The 16,740-nt window shown below is 51.6% G+C and overlaps 1 protein-coding gene across 6 annotated transcripts in view; it reads right to left on the bottom strand.

Annotated features, from left to right (window-relative positions):
- CABIN1 (calcineurin binding protein 1) overlaps positions 1 to 16,740 on the bottom strand; it is a 151,773-nt gene that overhangs the window by 65,305 nt on the left and 69,728 nt on the right. For 4 of the 6 annotated variants that reach the window (XM_060612559.3, XM_060612557.2, XM_060612560.2 and 1 more), the window contains exons 26-27: positions 16,175 to 16,353; positions 1,761 to 1,943 (exon numbers count right to left, since the gene is read on the bottom strand). In XM_060612559.3, coding sequence (XP_060468542.2) covers positions 1,761 to 1,943; positions 16,175 to 16,353 — 362 coding nt within the window. The remainder of the gene's footprint in view (positions 1 to 1,760; positions 1,944 to 16,174; positions 16,354 to 16,740) is intronic. The other 2 variants (XM_060612561.2, XM_060612562.2) reach the window with 1 other exon arrangement.

The raw sequence follows: 16,740 nt of genomic DNA, 5'->3' as shown, positions 1-16,740 counted from the left end.
TTTATTTATTTTGAGAGAGAGAAGGGGAAAGAGAGTATCTCAAGCAGGTTCTGTGCTGACAGCACAGAGCCTGACTCAGGGCTCGATCGCACAAACTGTGAGATCATGATCTGAACTGAAATCAAGAGTCAACACTTAATTGACTGAGCCACCCAGGAGCCCCTCAAACTTTCTTTACCAGTGGTGAGCCCCTACACTGTCTGCTTAAACCATTGGCTCTGAATGGAAGGAGGGAAGGGGTGGGATGCCCCTCGTGTGTCTGGAATGCCCTGCACAGCCTAGGTCAGACCACGGCTGACCCTCTCTGAGCTCAGCACCCCAACCTGCATCCCCCACTTCCCCAAACATGGTGGAGAGAGGCCGGGGTGACACAACAGCACCCACAGCAGTTCGCTGCTTAATGGGCCAGACGGAGCACAGACAACAGGACTCACCTGTCCAATGGTTAAAGTAATCTTATTTTTAAGACTGGACATGAACAAGAGTTGCTGTATTAGAGCGCTGGGACTGTAGGTTACTTGTTCCTTCCCCTTTCAAGCTCCCTGTGGTATGTTCATGTTAGTTGCAGAATGTCAACATCGGTTTGAGATAGCATAAGTGCCTAGTGAGAGAGTGGGGCACTGGTCTCACTTTCTCTGTCCTCTTACCTGACCCTAATGGGGGCACTTTTGCCAACCTGCAGGGCATGCAGCCTCACCACCTGCTAAGGCCAGCTAGGGGAGGCTGGTGAGGAACACAGAGCTAGGACAGGCCATCCCCAGCACGAAGGGGCCACGTCTACACGTGAACTCCTGAGCCTAGACTCTCCCATCCAGGGCCTGTAAAAACACGTCCTAGGGGAGGTCATCGCCAATCCTACCTGCCCCTCCCAGCCCACCCAGAGAGGGAGCATGGGGCAGAGGTTAAGGGTGCGAACTAACCCTGGATAAATTCCCAACCCTCTCTGAATCTCAGGTCTCACCTGTAACATGGGAAGAGCCGCGGGGCTGTTTCCTAGGGTGGTTGGGAGGACAAAAAATAGCACCTGGCACAGGGCCGCTGAGCATGGGTCTGGTTGTTGTGGTTGTTATTGTTTAGCAAGTCCTGGTCCGGGTGGGAGAGCTCTCAAAACCCAGGGCCAGCTGCCCAGCCGCAGCCCCAGAGGGGTGCCGCAGACATCCAGCCTGCCAGCACTCTCCTGCGAGCTGGGTGTGGGGCTCTGCCCACTGGTTTCCACAAAGGGAGCCCGGGGATCCCACGAGAGCCAGGCATGGAGTTAGATCAGGGCCTCCTGACTGAAAAGGGAGGCACTTTTTCCTAGAGGCCTGGTATGATTCACACTAAAAAGAAAACACATTGGTGACATTTAGGATCTAAAGATTTTTTTTAATAACTAGGTATTTAAGGAAAAAATCCAGGGCGCTCACGTCATGGATGTGGTTTTCCCATATGGCCACGGTGGGGTCATAACAACAACGACAGGTGTCACTGAGAACACACTGTGTGCCAGACACCGTGTGAATGCCTTCCTGAGCCACCTCCCTTAATCCTCACAACTCCGGGCGCAGGCCTTGGGCTCCCTCCCACCCTACAGGGAGTGCAGAGGCCCAGGGAGGCGAGCGACTTGCCCAACTGAGGTCCCAGAGCAGCAGGTGGAGGTGTGAGGACAGGAGCCAGACAGGACCTGGGCCACTCGGGAGCCCACCTTCTTCAGACTGCCCAGACTGTCACAGGCCATTTCACCGAAGCAGTTCTAAACACACCGAGCTAGGTCTTCATACCTCTTTCCTCTGTGGGCCCCTGAAGGTCTTTACCAGTCGGGCCCACTTGGGAACTGGGAACAGGCAGCTTCTTCTCCACATAGAGTTTCCGAGAGCCCTCCAGTGAGCTGGCAGGCTCATTAAAGAAGTCCTGTGTCGAGCTGGAGTCCGAGAGCGCCACTGCCGTGCTATCCTGGCTGCGCTCTGAGGGGAACAAAGGAGGGAGAGAGGGCAGCAGCATGAATCCACACCAGCACCAACATGGCGGGGCCTCCCCAGGGTGAGTGTCCTGGTGACTGCCCTGCAGAGGAGACGACATGAGCACAGCCACTGTGACCTTGCTGAGTCCTACCCTTCCCAGAAGGCTGCTGAGCCACTCACCAAAGGCACCAATCTCCACGGTCAACCTTGTGGGGTTTCCCCAAATGGTGGTATTCTGGTAAATGGTTAACAATTGGCTCTTGGGATAGGGGGGAAGCCCACATTTGTAGCATTTACTGATTTCTGTGGCATAAATACTCCCACCATGGCCAATTCAGGCTACCAGCCAACCTTATGTTGCTGAACGTGGAGTTGGAAAGAGATGCACGGTAGTACACCATTCTATTGTGTTTCTACCACACAGAGACAATAGGCATGAACAACTAAGGCAAGTAAGAGTCCTGCAGAAATTTTTATCTGGCTGCAATAGGCCAAGAGTGGTCTAGAGTGAGAATGGAGATTCCCGGGGGTCGCAGACACAAGGGAGATTGCTACCTACATGTTAGCTCCTCTCCTTGGAGCTCCCCATGTGCTCATGAGAAAGATCAGAGGCAGCGCAGGAAGAGGTATTCAAGGAAACCTTCCTGTGGTGCAGGCCTGGAAAGGAAGTGTGTTCGCCGCTATAGGAAAGGCATGAAGCCCTGGTGGAAACTTTTTTCCCTAAGGAACAAAAGCTTTAAGGCAGCTGGGGAGGTACAGCAAATCTTGCTGCCTCCAGGGTACAGGTGAAGACCCACTGCAGCTGTGGGAAGGGAAAAGAAAAACCTCCCAAGGGAGGGGCAGGAAGCCATTCAGGGCCCAAACATTTGAAGTCGCCCACAACTAGAAAAGCAAAGCCCCACTCCTGAGATGCAGGGACACAGTCTGCCTCAGTCTGCGGCTGGATAGAGACAAGAGAGAACCAGCCCTATCCCTACCCCAGGCTAACAAGCACAAGTAACACAAAACAGTCTACATAGGAAGAGGGGCAAGAACATGGAGAGAGACTGTGTTTGAGGTGTGTACAAAAGGCCTAAGGCTGACGGTGGGAATGGAACACTGAGAAACCTTCTGGCAAATCAGCCCCCCTGTAAGCATAAGGTAGGGTCATAGGAATTTGAAGTCAGTGGTACACTAATGGTAACCACAGCAACAACAAAAACCTACCCCAGCTCAACTTCTGACTAGCCTAACTCCCCCTCCTAACAGACTAGAAAAGGAGAGAGAAGGCCATTCCCAGCATAAATATTACTTATTTCAGTTTCTTCCATCCTACACATAATATCTGATATTCACTATAAAAATGAGGCACACACACAAAAGAAAAGAAACATTGTCAAGAGAGAAAATAATCAACAGAACAAGGCTTAGAGATAAGCCAGATGTTGGAACTACCTGATGGGAAATTTAAAATAACTAAGATTAGGGGCACCTGGCTGGCTCAGTCACTGGATCATATGACTCTTGATCTCAGGGTCATGAGTTCGAGCCCCACACTGGGTGGGTATAGAGATTAGTTAGTAAGTAAACAAACAAACAAACAAATAAATAAAATACATTTAAAAAATAACTAAGAATAATATGATCTATAAATGTAATTAGTATGCTAAAGGCTCTATTAGAAAAGGGGGACACATTCGTGAACAGACGGGGAATTTGGGGAGTAAGATGGAAACTATGAGAAAGACTCAAATAGAGATGCTGGAAATAAAAGACACAATTAGAGACACAAAGAATGCCTTTGTCAAGCTTCTCAGCACACCTGACACAGCTGAGGGAAAAATAACCAAAACTTGAAGATAGGTCAGTAGAAATCATCCAAAGTGAGAGAAAGAGAGTGGAGGGGAAATCAGAACACAGCACACAAAAGCACCCAAACGATCTAACGTACTAATTAGAATCCCAGAAGGAAATGACACAGACACATGTCAGAAGAAGTATTTAAAGAGATAATGACAGAGAATTTTCCAAAAATAATGAAAGACATCAAATCATCAAGAGTTTCTGAGAACACCAAGCAGGGCAAAGACTCCTCCACACATTTAAAAAAACAACCAAAACAAAAACAACAACAAAAAACCATACCTAGATATCTCATACTCAAACTGCTACAAACCAAAGATAGAGGGGAAATCTCAAAAGCAGAGAAAGACACATCATATATGGGAGAACAAAGTTAGGAATTACAGCACACTTCTCATCAGAAACCATGAAAGTCAGACATCTTTAATGCTGAAAGAAAAAAAAAAGTCCATCCCAAATTCTATATCCAGTGAAAATATCTCTCAAAAATGCAGGAGAAATAGACTTCGTCAGAAAAACAAAAGCTAAGAGATTCCTTACTATGAAATCTGAGTTATAAGAAACATTAAAGAAAGTTCTTCCGGTAGGATGAATTGAAACCAGACAGAAACTTGGATCCACATAAAGAAATGAAGTTCCTCAGAAATGGCTAAAGCAGTAACAAAAAAGACATTCTTTTTCTTCATGTTTAATTCCTCTAAAGTAGTACTGTCTAAAGCAAAAACGGGTAGCAGCCTATTGTGAGTTTACAGTGTATGTAAAAGTAAAATGAATGAAAACAAGGGTATAAAAAATGGGAGGTTCTTGGTTCTTTCACTGCCCATGAAGTAGTATAGTATCATTTGAAGGTGGGCTGTGATGACTTAAACATGTATTTTGTTAAGCCTAAGGCAGTCACTACATTTTTTTTAAGAAGGTATAAATAATAAGCCATTAATAGAGACAAAATGCAACCTTAAAAAACAAAACTTTGTCTTTAACTTTGTGTATCTGAAGGATGAAGCTCAATGAAATAGGAATCAAGAGAGACAAGTTCAAGTTCCTCTTAGTGCCACTCACTAGTTATGTGACCTTGAACAGGTTAAGTCCCTTGCCCACCTATGAACTGCAACCACACATCCTTTCAGAGAGGTCCATGGCATAGGAGCTTCTGGGGACACAGGGAGAGAGGCAGACATGGCCTCCAAAACCCTCTAACTCTTTGCTCAACTACCTCAAATACCGGCAGCCCATTGGGAGGGCAGACATGAGCAGCCTGGTGGGCAAACAAACTTGTAACAATACTTGAAGTTGTTTCAACAAAATCAAAGGCCTGGACTCTGGGAGATCCAGGCTGCCTAAGTTTAAATCCTACTCAGTCACTTACTAGGCTGGAGAGACTATGCAAGTGCCACAATTTCTTTACATTTCAATTTCCTCCTGTGTAAAACTGTGATATTACAAATGCCCACTTCACAGAATTATGAGGATTAAATACATTAGTACATGTAAAGTGCTTGAAATAGGGCCTGATACCCAATAAGTGTTCCAAAATATCAGCTCAATGACCCATAGTATTATTTCAGAGAACCTGGACCGATTGTTTTAGTAACGTCTCAAACTCGACATTACAGAGATTTTGCTCTGCATTGCAAAGGGTTCTGCTTATGCCAGGCTGAAGATCACACCTGAGTAGCACCATGTCGATGGGGTGGTAATCGCTTCTTATACACTGACATGACAGGGTCGTCCACAGCAGTCCTGCCTGCACAGAGGAACATGGAATTAGGCCTGTGCTTCCAAAGGCAGCTGTGCTGTTCCAGCCTCCTCACCCACGTCTGATCATAGGGCAGGGTTTGGAGACAGGGACCTCTCAGGCGGCCGCACAGAGCCTGCCGCAGCCCTTCCTCCTTAGCTGCCTTTGCAATGTCCGCTGCCCAGTAACGGTAGGTATCAGTCACAGCTGGGCTGGCGGAGCAGTAGAAACTGGGGCATGAAGTGTATGTGAGACCCTTCAGCGACCAACACAGAAGCTCTGCGTCTCACTGCTGGGGGAGCAGGGACCTGACTGGACGCCTCTGCCTCACACTCAGTGAGGGGCTTTCCTGACTTGCAAGGCCAGACCCCAAGGCTCTGTGAGCACTGAATGGGGATTACCGGCAGGTCTGCTGCCCTCATGAGAGGTCCCAAACCCAATTCCCCAGTGTGAGGAGATCACTTCTCTCAGAGAAATGGCAGGGGCAGCCCATTTGCTGTCTATGTGGAAAGCGGACCCTTGGCTCCAGAGGTCATACAGGGTCACTGCAGGAGCTCAGAAATCGGGAGTCTCAGACTCACATTCCAACCCCAGATCTGCATATTTGGGCTGCTCCAGGCCTCGCAATATGTTTGGCACGTTCTCTCTGCTCTGTTCCCAACAAACAAATAGGATCCCCATGGAGGCCTCCACATCCCAGTGCCTGGCACACAGGTGTGACAGCCCAGTGACCCATCCTGCAGTGCAGCATTTACTCTGGCCCTGACAAAGAGAACACCAATGGCTCGGACAAGATGGTGGGCCATGCTCCTGCAGTGATGAAGTCCTTCTGATAGGCCAGGAGAGGTGCTTTCCACCAGCATCCAGAGCAGCTGTAGTCACTGCATGGCTGAGCAGCGCACCATGTGGCAAGCGTCCGGGAAGCGGGCCTAGCCAGGAAGATCTCACGAGAACTGGCTTGCTGCCTGATGAGCTCATGCACTCATAAGCTGTTGGGCTTTGGGCCTAAAGAATCGCTAATTTGCTGGAATCTCAGTTGTGATTATTACAAAAACCGAGGATTGGCTTAAGCAAACGGATATTTACTCCCAACGTGCTAATACCCTCCTGATGCTGCCTAGTGAGGGAACCTCTCATGCACCAGAGTGAGCAGGGAAGGCAGCAGACTGCCCTAAGAATGGTGTGGGCAAAAAAGGACCGCACTGAGCTTCAGGGGTGTTTGCTCCTCTGGGAGCAAATATTAGCAGGTAGAGCCTCTACTGAGACTCTTTAAAATAACACCCACAGCAGGGTTGCCTGGGTGGCTCAGTCAGTTAAGCATCCAACTCTTGATCTTGGCTCAAGTCATGATCTCAAGGTTCATGGGATTGATTGAGTCCCATGTCGGGCTCTGGGCTGACAATGTAGAGCCTGCTTGGGATTCTCGCTCCTTCTGCCCCTCCCCCACTCCCCACCCTCTCTCCCAAAATAAGTAAATAAACATTAAAAAATAAATTAAATAGGGGCGCCTGGGTGGCTCAGTTGGTTGAGCGTCTGACTTTGGCTCAGGGCATGATCTCACAAGTTCGGGCCTCGCGTCGGGCTCTGTGCTGACAGCTCAGAGCCTGGAGCCTGCTTTGGATTCTGTCTCTCTCTCTCTCTCCCTCTCTCTCTCTCTCTCTCTCTCTCTCTCTCTCTGCCCTCCCCCACTCACTCTGTCTCTGTCTCTCAAAAATAAATAAACATTAAAAAAAACTTAAAAATAAATAAATAAATAAAACATGGGGTGCCTGGGTGGCTCAGTCAGTTGAGCATCTCACTTTGGCTCAGGTCATGATCTCACAGTTTGTGGGTTCGAGCCCTGCGTCAGGCTCTGTGCTGACAGCTTGCTCAGTCTGCAGCCTGCTTCGGATTCTGTGTCTCCCTTCTTCTTCTCTGCCCCTCCCTCACTGATGCTCTGTCTCTCAAAAATAAATAAATGTTAAAAAGAAATTCTTTTTAAATAAAAAAAAAGAAAAGAAAAACAAAATAACATCCACAGCAACAACAGCCACAGCCAAGGAGCAGGACGCATGTAAGCACAGGGACTGTGACCAGGCCTCCCGCCCCAAGCCTCTCAGATATACACAAGAACCCAGAACAGCCTGTCCTCTGAAACGGTGGAGAAAAAAAGCCAATATCAGCCCTGGGGGGTTGGGGGGGGGGGGCGGCGACACCGTGGCGATTCTGGACAAGCCCTTACCACAGGGGTGATCAGGAATGAGCACCTAAGGAGCCCCGAGGAAGGCTGATGGTCGGGGGGGTAGTGAAATAAGTCTAGAAACCCCCATGAGCCACCACAGTTCTGCAGTGCCCCCCTGCAGCTCAGAGCTGGAGAGGCAGGGGCTCTGCACACTGAGGTGCCCTGGCTGGAGCTGTGACCCCCCTACTCACCAGGCCTGTGAAGCAAGGGCGTGGGTAATGTTCCTGCCCAACCCTGAGAGAGATGCAAGTCTAGGAAACAAAGGATGGGCACATCACCGTAAATGAGAGTCCAGGGCCAAGTTTCTCTCTAATCCTTTCAAAGAGGGTAGGCACAAAGCTATTTAAAATCATCCTGAGGGGCGCCTGGGTGGCTCAGTCGGTTAAGCGTCCGACTTCGGATCAGGTCATGATCTCATGGTCCGTGAGTTCGAGCCCCGCGTCGGGCTCTGTGCTGATAGCTCAGAGCCTGGAGCCTGCTTCGGATTCTGTGTCTCCCTCTCTCTCTGACCCTCCCCCACTCATGCTCTGTCTCAAAAATAAACAAACATTAAAAAAAAAATTAAAATTAAAAAAAAATTAAAATAAATAAAATAAAATCATCCTGAGTTTGAATACTAGGAAGCAACCGAGAACTTTGCACCAAGAAGCAAGTCAGATTAAAAGAAAACTAAATTCATTTCTTTTACACCAACAGGGTGAAAGAAAACAATGAAAATCTCTTAAAGAATGACTCTATCTCCTGGGCAGACAATGCCTCTGGGCAAAGCCCAGTCCACCTAAGCACATCCTGACTGCCTCCTGCCCAGCCGAATTCAGCACAGGCTCAAGCACCGCTGTGCACAGCCCAGAGACTAGCAGTGTGCCCTGATAAAGGGATGTGGGGAGCCCGTATGTGTGGAAGAGGTGGGGCAGTTCTGGCTTGGAGAGCACTCGGCTTCCATTGGCAGTGAACAGAGCTTCCTTCCAGGCCTGGCCATAGTCCCACCTTCTCCACGAAGTTGTCTATGGATAGCACGTTCCTTATCTGGGACACTGTGGGCCACGGGTCCAAATGAGCTGACATACGGCTTTGTGTAACTGTGCACTGATGGCCAGAGGTGCTTCCTCCACATCCTAGAGGCCCACATATAGGCTGGGCACTGTAGGACACCCCCATGGTGCTGGCCTGTCCTGATGCTCAGAGAACCAGGTGGGTCTGCCGGTGCTCTGCAGGCAAAGGCTGCCAAGCCTGAAGGCAACGACGGCCCTCCCTTCTCTCACCTGCCTGCTGGAGCAGAGCCAGAGGGAGAGGACAGGGCCAGGCAGAACTAGCTGGCTCCCTGCTTTGGCCATCTCCTGTAAGTTCTGCAGACTGGCCTGGGCTGGGGGTTTTCCTGGGCTCCTGGTCCGAGGCAGGACAGGAGAGAGAAGGGAAGCTCTTCTGCACAAGAGACCCAGACTCAGGTGAAGAGCCAGACTTCCCACAGGGCTGGGCAGGATGGCCTTCCAGGGAAGCATGTACCTAAATGGGACTCCAGGGACTGCCCACAGGCCAGGTTCCTGATTTCCTTCAGGAGCTGCCTAGACATCAATAGGAAAGAAGATGCAATAGTGGACAGGCTCTACAGGCTACCTCTGCTCTGCTTCAGAATGTTCTTTTGAAAGTCTGCCCACACAAAACCTGTTCACACTAACTAATATTTGTGGCAAAATTATAAATATTTCACTCTCCTACTGTTAATCACTGGAATGTTTCACATCTATGCCTCTGGGCCACCCCAGCCCCTCCCCCCGAGTCTTTAGAGGGATGTCATCTGCCAGCCACTGCTGATGACACCCTCCACTTCTGAGGTGTGACCTGCAGAGCCAACTGCAAAGGAACGACAGCTGCGGATGCAGAAGGAAAGGGACCTGGCTTGGTGACAGAAAGGCTGTCCGTTCCGAGGAGTGTGAGAGCAGACTGTATTGCAAGAATTTGGATTTTTTTTGCTCAGGTTTGACTCAGTTCAAATCCCTTGAACATTCGTAGGATTTCCAGGCCAACCCAAAAGAGCTCTTTGCTTACAAGACACAAGCTTCCTGGTACATTTTCTCTACCTGCTCCAGCAGTTAGAACTAGAAATAGCTCACAACCACTTATTCCACCAGTTCAGTTCAATGAAAGTTTGAGGGGAAAGATGTGGTTGTATCATCAAAATCTGCAGCAACTCTGACTAGCGAACCCTGAAAAGATCACAAATGTTCTGCCAACTAGAAACAACAGGTTTCTAAGAACAGTAAACTTGGGGGGAACCAATATTTTGAGCAATCTCTCAGCCGGACAAACCCTGCCCCAGTGGGTCCCTGATGACCACCAGGAAAGAACACATCCACCGGAAGCCAGGCTAGCTGTAAGGGAGGGATACCCTCTGGCAGGCCAAGGAGCCTGGACAGACGCCCAAGAGAAGAGACACCAGAAACACGAGGGCCCTTGAAAAGGAGGCAGACATACTGAGGCAACAGGCAGGCACAAGAGTATCACCATGGCCGTGCTCAGACAGCGGCGTCACCACTCTGGGCCTCTGAGGCTCATGCTCAGAGCTGGGAGAAGACTTGTCTTCATGTGCAGCTCTCACTGTGTAACCCTCACCATGCATCACTCTGTCACAAAGAGCCCCTGTGCCCCTATCTCGGACCCAGCTGGTTTCCCAAGCTCTCTCCCTGTAAGGTCTCTCTTCTGTCCACCCCAGTGACCTCAGTCCAAACGCTGTAGGGCCCTCCAACCTCCATGTCTTTGCTCCCAATGTCCCTCACCTGAAACGGCCCTGCAGGCCTCTCTGGAGGACTACCTCCTCCAGGAAGTCCTCCCAACCCACCAGGCCCCACAGTTAGCTCATGGCACCTTCTCATGGCACCAACTGCTGCCCCAAGACACCACCTAGGGACACACAGATCCAACCAGGCAGCGGGAATCAGGGTGCCCGTGTTGGCTTTCCTCGTGGGCCTTCTTCCTGCCCAGCACATAGCAGGCACTCAACATATACCATGACCAGCTACAGCCTGGAGAGGTTTCTTAAAAGTTAAGAATGGAGAGGCGCCTGGGTGGCTCAGTCGGTTAAGCGTCCGACTTCGGCTCAGGTCATGATCTCGCGGTCCGTGAGTTCGAGCCCCGCATCGGGCTCTGTGCTGACAGCTCGGAGCCTGGAGCCTGTTTCAGATTCTGTATCTCCCTCTCTCTGACCCTCCCCCATTCATGCTCTGTCTCTCTCTGTCTCAAAAATAAACAAAGGTTAAAAAAAAAAAAAAATTAAAAAAAAAAAAAAGTTAAGAATGGAGAGGAGAACAAAGGTGACTGGCTCTGCCCTCTGACAGCTTCCCTCCCTGCCCCAACATCAGTCCCCACCTTTTAGGGCACACGCAGGACAACCTAAGTGCCACTAGGAGCCTCTCCCACAGTGAAAACATCTGTTCACAGCATATAGCTTGCCTACCGTGAGCTGACCTCTCCTTGACCCTGGGAAGGGAGGCTGGTGAGGACTGATGCCACATGCAGCCCCCTGCCCCAAGCCTGGACACCGTGGACTGCACACACAGGGCCCACCTCAGAGCATCTTGGCTACTGTACACAATGTACATTTTTACACACTTGTCCTTCTAAAGATAACTTGGTATCTTAGAGTCTGTTGCCTTTGTTACTTTTTTAAAGCCAGAAAGAACAAAACAATGGAAATACAGGACTGAGCCACCTGCCAGGCCAACGGGCAGTGGGAGGAGGCCACCGCTGCATCTGGCCAGAACTGAGAACATGGGCTGTGGGCAGAAGCCAAGCACATCAAACACACACTATCCAAATCACAGGACCAGCGATGTGGAGGAGCTCCTGGTCACAGGGGAAGCAGGGAGCCGGACTGAGGACTAAGCATGCGGTCTGCGCTGTCCCTTGAAGCGAGCCGTGACAGTGCAAGCAGAAAGACAAAGCCTGGAGAACAGAGTGTGGGCAGGGTTAGGGGCAGCACGGGCAATATTGGTGGAGGCAGTGTGGGTGAGCAGGCGAGGATGAGCACAGATGGCACACGACACAAACAGTGACAGTATGGTGGGTGAGGACAGATGGTCACATGGGAACTTGCACAGGGCACCCTGGGCTCCCACGTGGCCCATACCCTACAACCTGGGGCTCAGGGCAGGCTCTGTTCGTGCTGTAAGTGGGGCCAGATGGGCATCCCGCAACCATGAACACCAGCCTCCACAGCTCCCGCTCTTCTGACCCCCAGCTTGTGCTGTTTCCACCCTTCATAGTAAACACTGACACACTCCTTGGGCCTTGGCTAAGCTTTGCCTCCTCAGGAAGGCCTCCTATCCACCAAAGCCAGGCCAGGTCTCTTTGGGGTGGTTTCAGTTGCACCGTGACACTCAGTTGGTTCACAGCTTCACATCTGCCTTCCCCAGAACCTGCAACAGGCACCAGAATTGTCCCATGCACCCAGCACAATGCTAATGGGCACTAGATAGGCATGGCCATGGGCTGGCTGAAGAACCCCACAGAAGGCTCAGCCTCAGACTGACCACAGGGCAAGACCTCTACTCTCTGAGGCCCTTTCTGGCTCCGAGATTCTCGGCTCCGAGATTCTTGGGTAACATGGAGCAGGGCAGGCAGACAGCAAGGGTCTTGGCAGTCCAAGAGAGCCACTATGTACACATCCCAAAGGCTGGCTGAGCTGGGCCAAGTTATGGACCAAGGTGTCCTGTAACAGCCCTGCTCCATAGGCCCTGCTACCGACAAACTTCCAACAAACAAAGCAGGGAAATGCACACAGATCCAGTCTCCATCAGGTCAGCGAGCACAGGACATTCCCAGTGTTAGCCTCCTCTGGCCTGGGGTGGAAGGAACCTTAGACCCCCCAATTCTCCCTCAGCTTCACCCCAGCTACCAGGCAGCCCTAGAAGAGTGTCCAATTGCCCTCAGCTTGGCTTCCTCCCAGGGAAACAGGACCAATCGCCAAGCAAGGCAGCTATAAGGGCGGGACCACAGGCACCTCTCCCAGGGCCCAGCCCAGAGCAAGCACACACTGATATGACACAGGGCCCAGTTACTCACACACGTGTTCACACACTCCATGCTGGGGAAGGGTATAAAATTTGTTCAGGAATCTCATTATGCTATGTTTGAACATGAGTAAACAGCAATCATTGTGAGCCCCTTGAGGGTCACAATGTATTCCCTACGACTACTTTACCTTGTCAGGAAGCATCAACACTAAGGATTTCAGCACTTGAGACAAATCCCAAAATGGACGGGAGAAATAAGGAAGGCTGGGAGGAGTGGTCAGGCAGGGCTGCTTCATTCTCTCTCAGCTTGGCCAGAGGGCCCCTCTTCAGGTCAGCTATGGGCACACTCTCAGCCACCCCAAGAAGGGCTAGCTTTCATATCTGACAATGATGGTGTCTCAGAGCAACTCAAGGGCCAATCCCAGAGTACCTTTTAGCCAGAGCTGTGGATAGGCTGCTGGAAGCTTCTAACCCTAGTGCAGGATGGCACAAGGGTGCAGATGGGACCAGTCAAGAGAGCAAAGATGGTTTCTTCTAAGAAGCCATTATCAAATGTTGAGTTACCTACATAAAATCTGGAGCTATTTTTCTAAATCTCTTCTAAAAATTTACAGCAAATAAGAATTGACTCTAGCTGATTTCTGATTTTGAAGCTCAGGTATACAAAAGTAGAAGGGCAGCTCAAAGGCAGGGTATCCTAACCATACCTAAGGGAAGTCCTGATGCCTGGCTCCCTGTCTAGCTGATAACAAGTTAGCCTGTGACAGGCTCCAGGATACAGGAGACTTGGGCCCAGAAACCCAAAGGCCCAGCCCTACTCAGAGGCTGCTGCTTCCAAGGACACTGCCTGTCCCTCTTCCAAAGCCACACAACTGGCCTGAGAGAGACAGGGTGCAAACTGAGGATGACAGGTCCCAGACGCGGGCTCCTCCTGCTATGCAGTGCTACATGGCCCTTGTGCCAGCTCTGATGACCTGGGGATGCCTGCGTCTAGGATGTGGTTACACTGTGCAAGCACCTTCCTTTAATACCCATGAGAAAAACGTTACTCCTGCTCACCAGGTGAAGAAACCGGCTCAGAGTCAAGTCCCTTACCCAAGGTGGCCAAGCAAGGTAGCAGCGGGGCTGGGACTGAAATGCAGATCTCCCTGACTCCAACCTCCCTGTCTTACCTCGAGAGGGTCCCTGAACTGCTTCTCTTGGTCTGTACCAGGGCTAGAAGCACCCATCAGCCTTCCTGTAGAAGGGCTCAGTTATGGCCTGGAGTGAGCACTAATGCCCTGTCCTCCCACAACAGGAGAGCCATGGCTGGTCTCAGGCTGAAGAGTTGCGTGGAAAGTGTGGGGCCACACGTTCTCCTCCCAGGGCTAGCAGGCCAGCCTGGCTGGGTCACAGGAGGCAGCAGAGGTGGGCAGTGCAGGCCTTGAGGCCACCAGCCTGACACCAGCAATCTGCTGCTTCCGCCAGAGCCAGGGCCTTTCCCTACGAGCTACTGTAACAGCTGAATGGGCCACTTTAACATTCTAAGATAGGGCCCAAATATTTTCCTGTTGCAGACACTGCTGTCTTTCTGAGGTGAGGAGGGCAAGAGTTCTGAAAGCACCATGCAGCCGGGCCCGTGCAGAGCACAGCATGGCCAGTGCAGGGCTTCCTAGCACATTGGGCTGGGACTGGGCAAAAGTGGGCCATGGTTCCACATTGTTGACAGAAATCACTTTTAAAAAAGTATTTTTTTTCAATCATTAAAAAGTGCACAACCACTGAAACTATATTTGAGCCTATCTGAATGGCTCCCTCTGCAAACTCCCAGAGCAAATAACCATTATGTTGGCACTCAAGCCATGTCACCCCAGTGCCCGTCCCCAGCACTCTGCTTCCCTGCAGCTCCACGTGCACATGTGCGCACCAACATGGGACAGCTGGGCAGCGGTGCCAGGCAGCATCATGGTCCCTTTCTGCCTCCTTTCCTCTTTGCTTCTGGGGTGCGCCCACACCAGGGGAGCTACCTGCAGCTCTGTGCACTCATAGGGCCAAGCACAGTTCCTGCTACCCGGTTCCTGCTAGCCAAGCTCAGCTCGAACCTGCAATGCTGGGAGAGGTGCCGGCCACAGGCCTGTGGACAGCAATGAGAGGCGTGCCTCTCTCACAAAAACTGGCATGATGCTAAATCTTCACAGGAGTACCTGGCAGAAACTAATTTGCAGAGCAAGGATTGATATCCAGTGTGTTTTCTCAATATTTTCAAGAGTAAAAGGTTGGGAACAGGGTAGTTTTCCTGTTGAACCCGAGTTAAGTAAGATGGGGAGGGACCTGGCTTCAGGACATGTGCAGGACTGAATCCGCCCTCCGGGGCACAGGGAGGTGATGGAGCCACGCAGCAGCAGGCATTCAGATGCGCTCAGATCAGCAACCTCTCTCTCCACACCCTCCCCGTACCCTTCTCACAGGCCAAGCAGAATCCAGGAGGGGGCACTGCCAGTCTCCTCTCCTCTCCTATCTCCAAATCCTGGCCCAGAGGGGGCGGTAGGGCGCTGCCCATCTTCCTTCAGCACTTCCCTAAACCTGCTCTCACGCTCCTCTCACCCACAACATCTTACACTCCAGGAACCCATGCGATGGGCAAGGGGTGTCCCATGCCCGGGGGAAGGTAGGGCGAGGCCCGCTTCCCCACAGCCTGATGCGATCAGCGGCGTGTGAGCGAGGGCCTGCTTGTCTGTTGGCATTGTCATTGCTTCCCCAGGGCTCCACCTTAACGCCCTCTCAATCCACCAATTTGGTTCATTCCAGCAAATACTTTATCACAGCTTATCACTGTAAAGGTGAGGAGAACATGAAAAAATCAAGCTACGAGGTCAGCATGCGAGCCTCCTAATGTTAGTAAGAAATGTGGTTCAAGGGTCGCCACCTGCCGTATCCCGTGTGGGATGGCCTCGTACGCGGTCCCAGAGGACTCCACCACCCCGTCTGCACTCCCAGGGGTGACAGACTCAGCACCAGTCACAGTCCTCCCACGGCTATCAGAGGATGTGCTGTAATAAGGCAGGCACAATGCCGGTGCCACTGGACTGATTGCACGGAGGCCACTCCAAGCAGCCCACAGACCCCAACAGCTAGTCCACGGTCTTTCCTGCCACATCCCCATTCCGGAGGTGGGAAGATGCAGGCTCATAGCTGTGAGATACCTTAGCCTTCCCTGCCCCTTCCCAGCCCCCAGGTGGGCCAGCTGGCAGGTGGCGACCCTGAGCATGTTTTGGAAGCACAGAATCACCGTGAGGCCATGAGGTTAATGAACAGCCGCAACATTGCCCGTGTCACCCCAGACCCAGCACCCCCCCTCACCAAAACAAAGCGAATCATCACCCGAAGCACCCTCCCCCTTGATTGGCGTGCCGCCCTGGGCTGGCAGTAGGGAGAACAGGGACTGTACCGTCCGGCGTCGCCTGCTGGTGGGGTTTTTTACATTTGACGTAATCGTGGTCAATCGGAGTAGCTGTGTAAGGTGGGGATGTCAGACCTGGGCCAGAGGAGGAGGGGAGGGAGGCTCCGGGGCCCGGCAGTGTCCCAGCTGAAGAGTGGGAGTCCTCGTCCACCAGGCAGGCCTTCTCTCTGTGGGAAGATGGTTGGGGTGCAGGTCAGAATCTCCACATCCCACTGGAATGGGACGTGTTCTGGTCTGAGACAATCCTTCCTGACTGCTGAACCCCACACCATCTTCACGGGCCTCCTCTGCCCTTCCTAGGGCCCACTGCTCCCACACACCTCAGGTGACCTGCTCCTCTGGCTGGTGTCTCTTCAGCTGCTGAAGGAACTGCCCCCATGGCATCCCCTTGGGCTCCAGCCCCGAAAGGCCACCGCCCAGCCATCTCAGGCCCCAGGGAGACTACAGGGGAGCTGACAAGCCCTTCCTCGGAAGCACCCACCCCACACCCTTCCACACCAAGTCAGCACCCTTCCATGTGATGCCTGAGGCCTGGTAGATTTAATTCTCGGTAA

This window comes from Panthera onca, chromosome D3 (assembly GCF_046562875.1).
Source record: "Panthera onca isolate mPanOnc1 chromosome D3, mPanOnc1 haplotype 2, whole genome shotgun sequence".
NCBI lineage: Eukaryota > Metazoa > Chordata > Mammalia > Carnivora > Felidae > Panthera > Panthera onca.
Note: the sequence above shows the minus strand (reverse complement) of the source record. Positions and strands in the feature narration are given on the sequence as shown.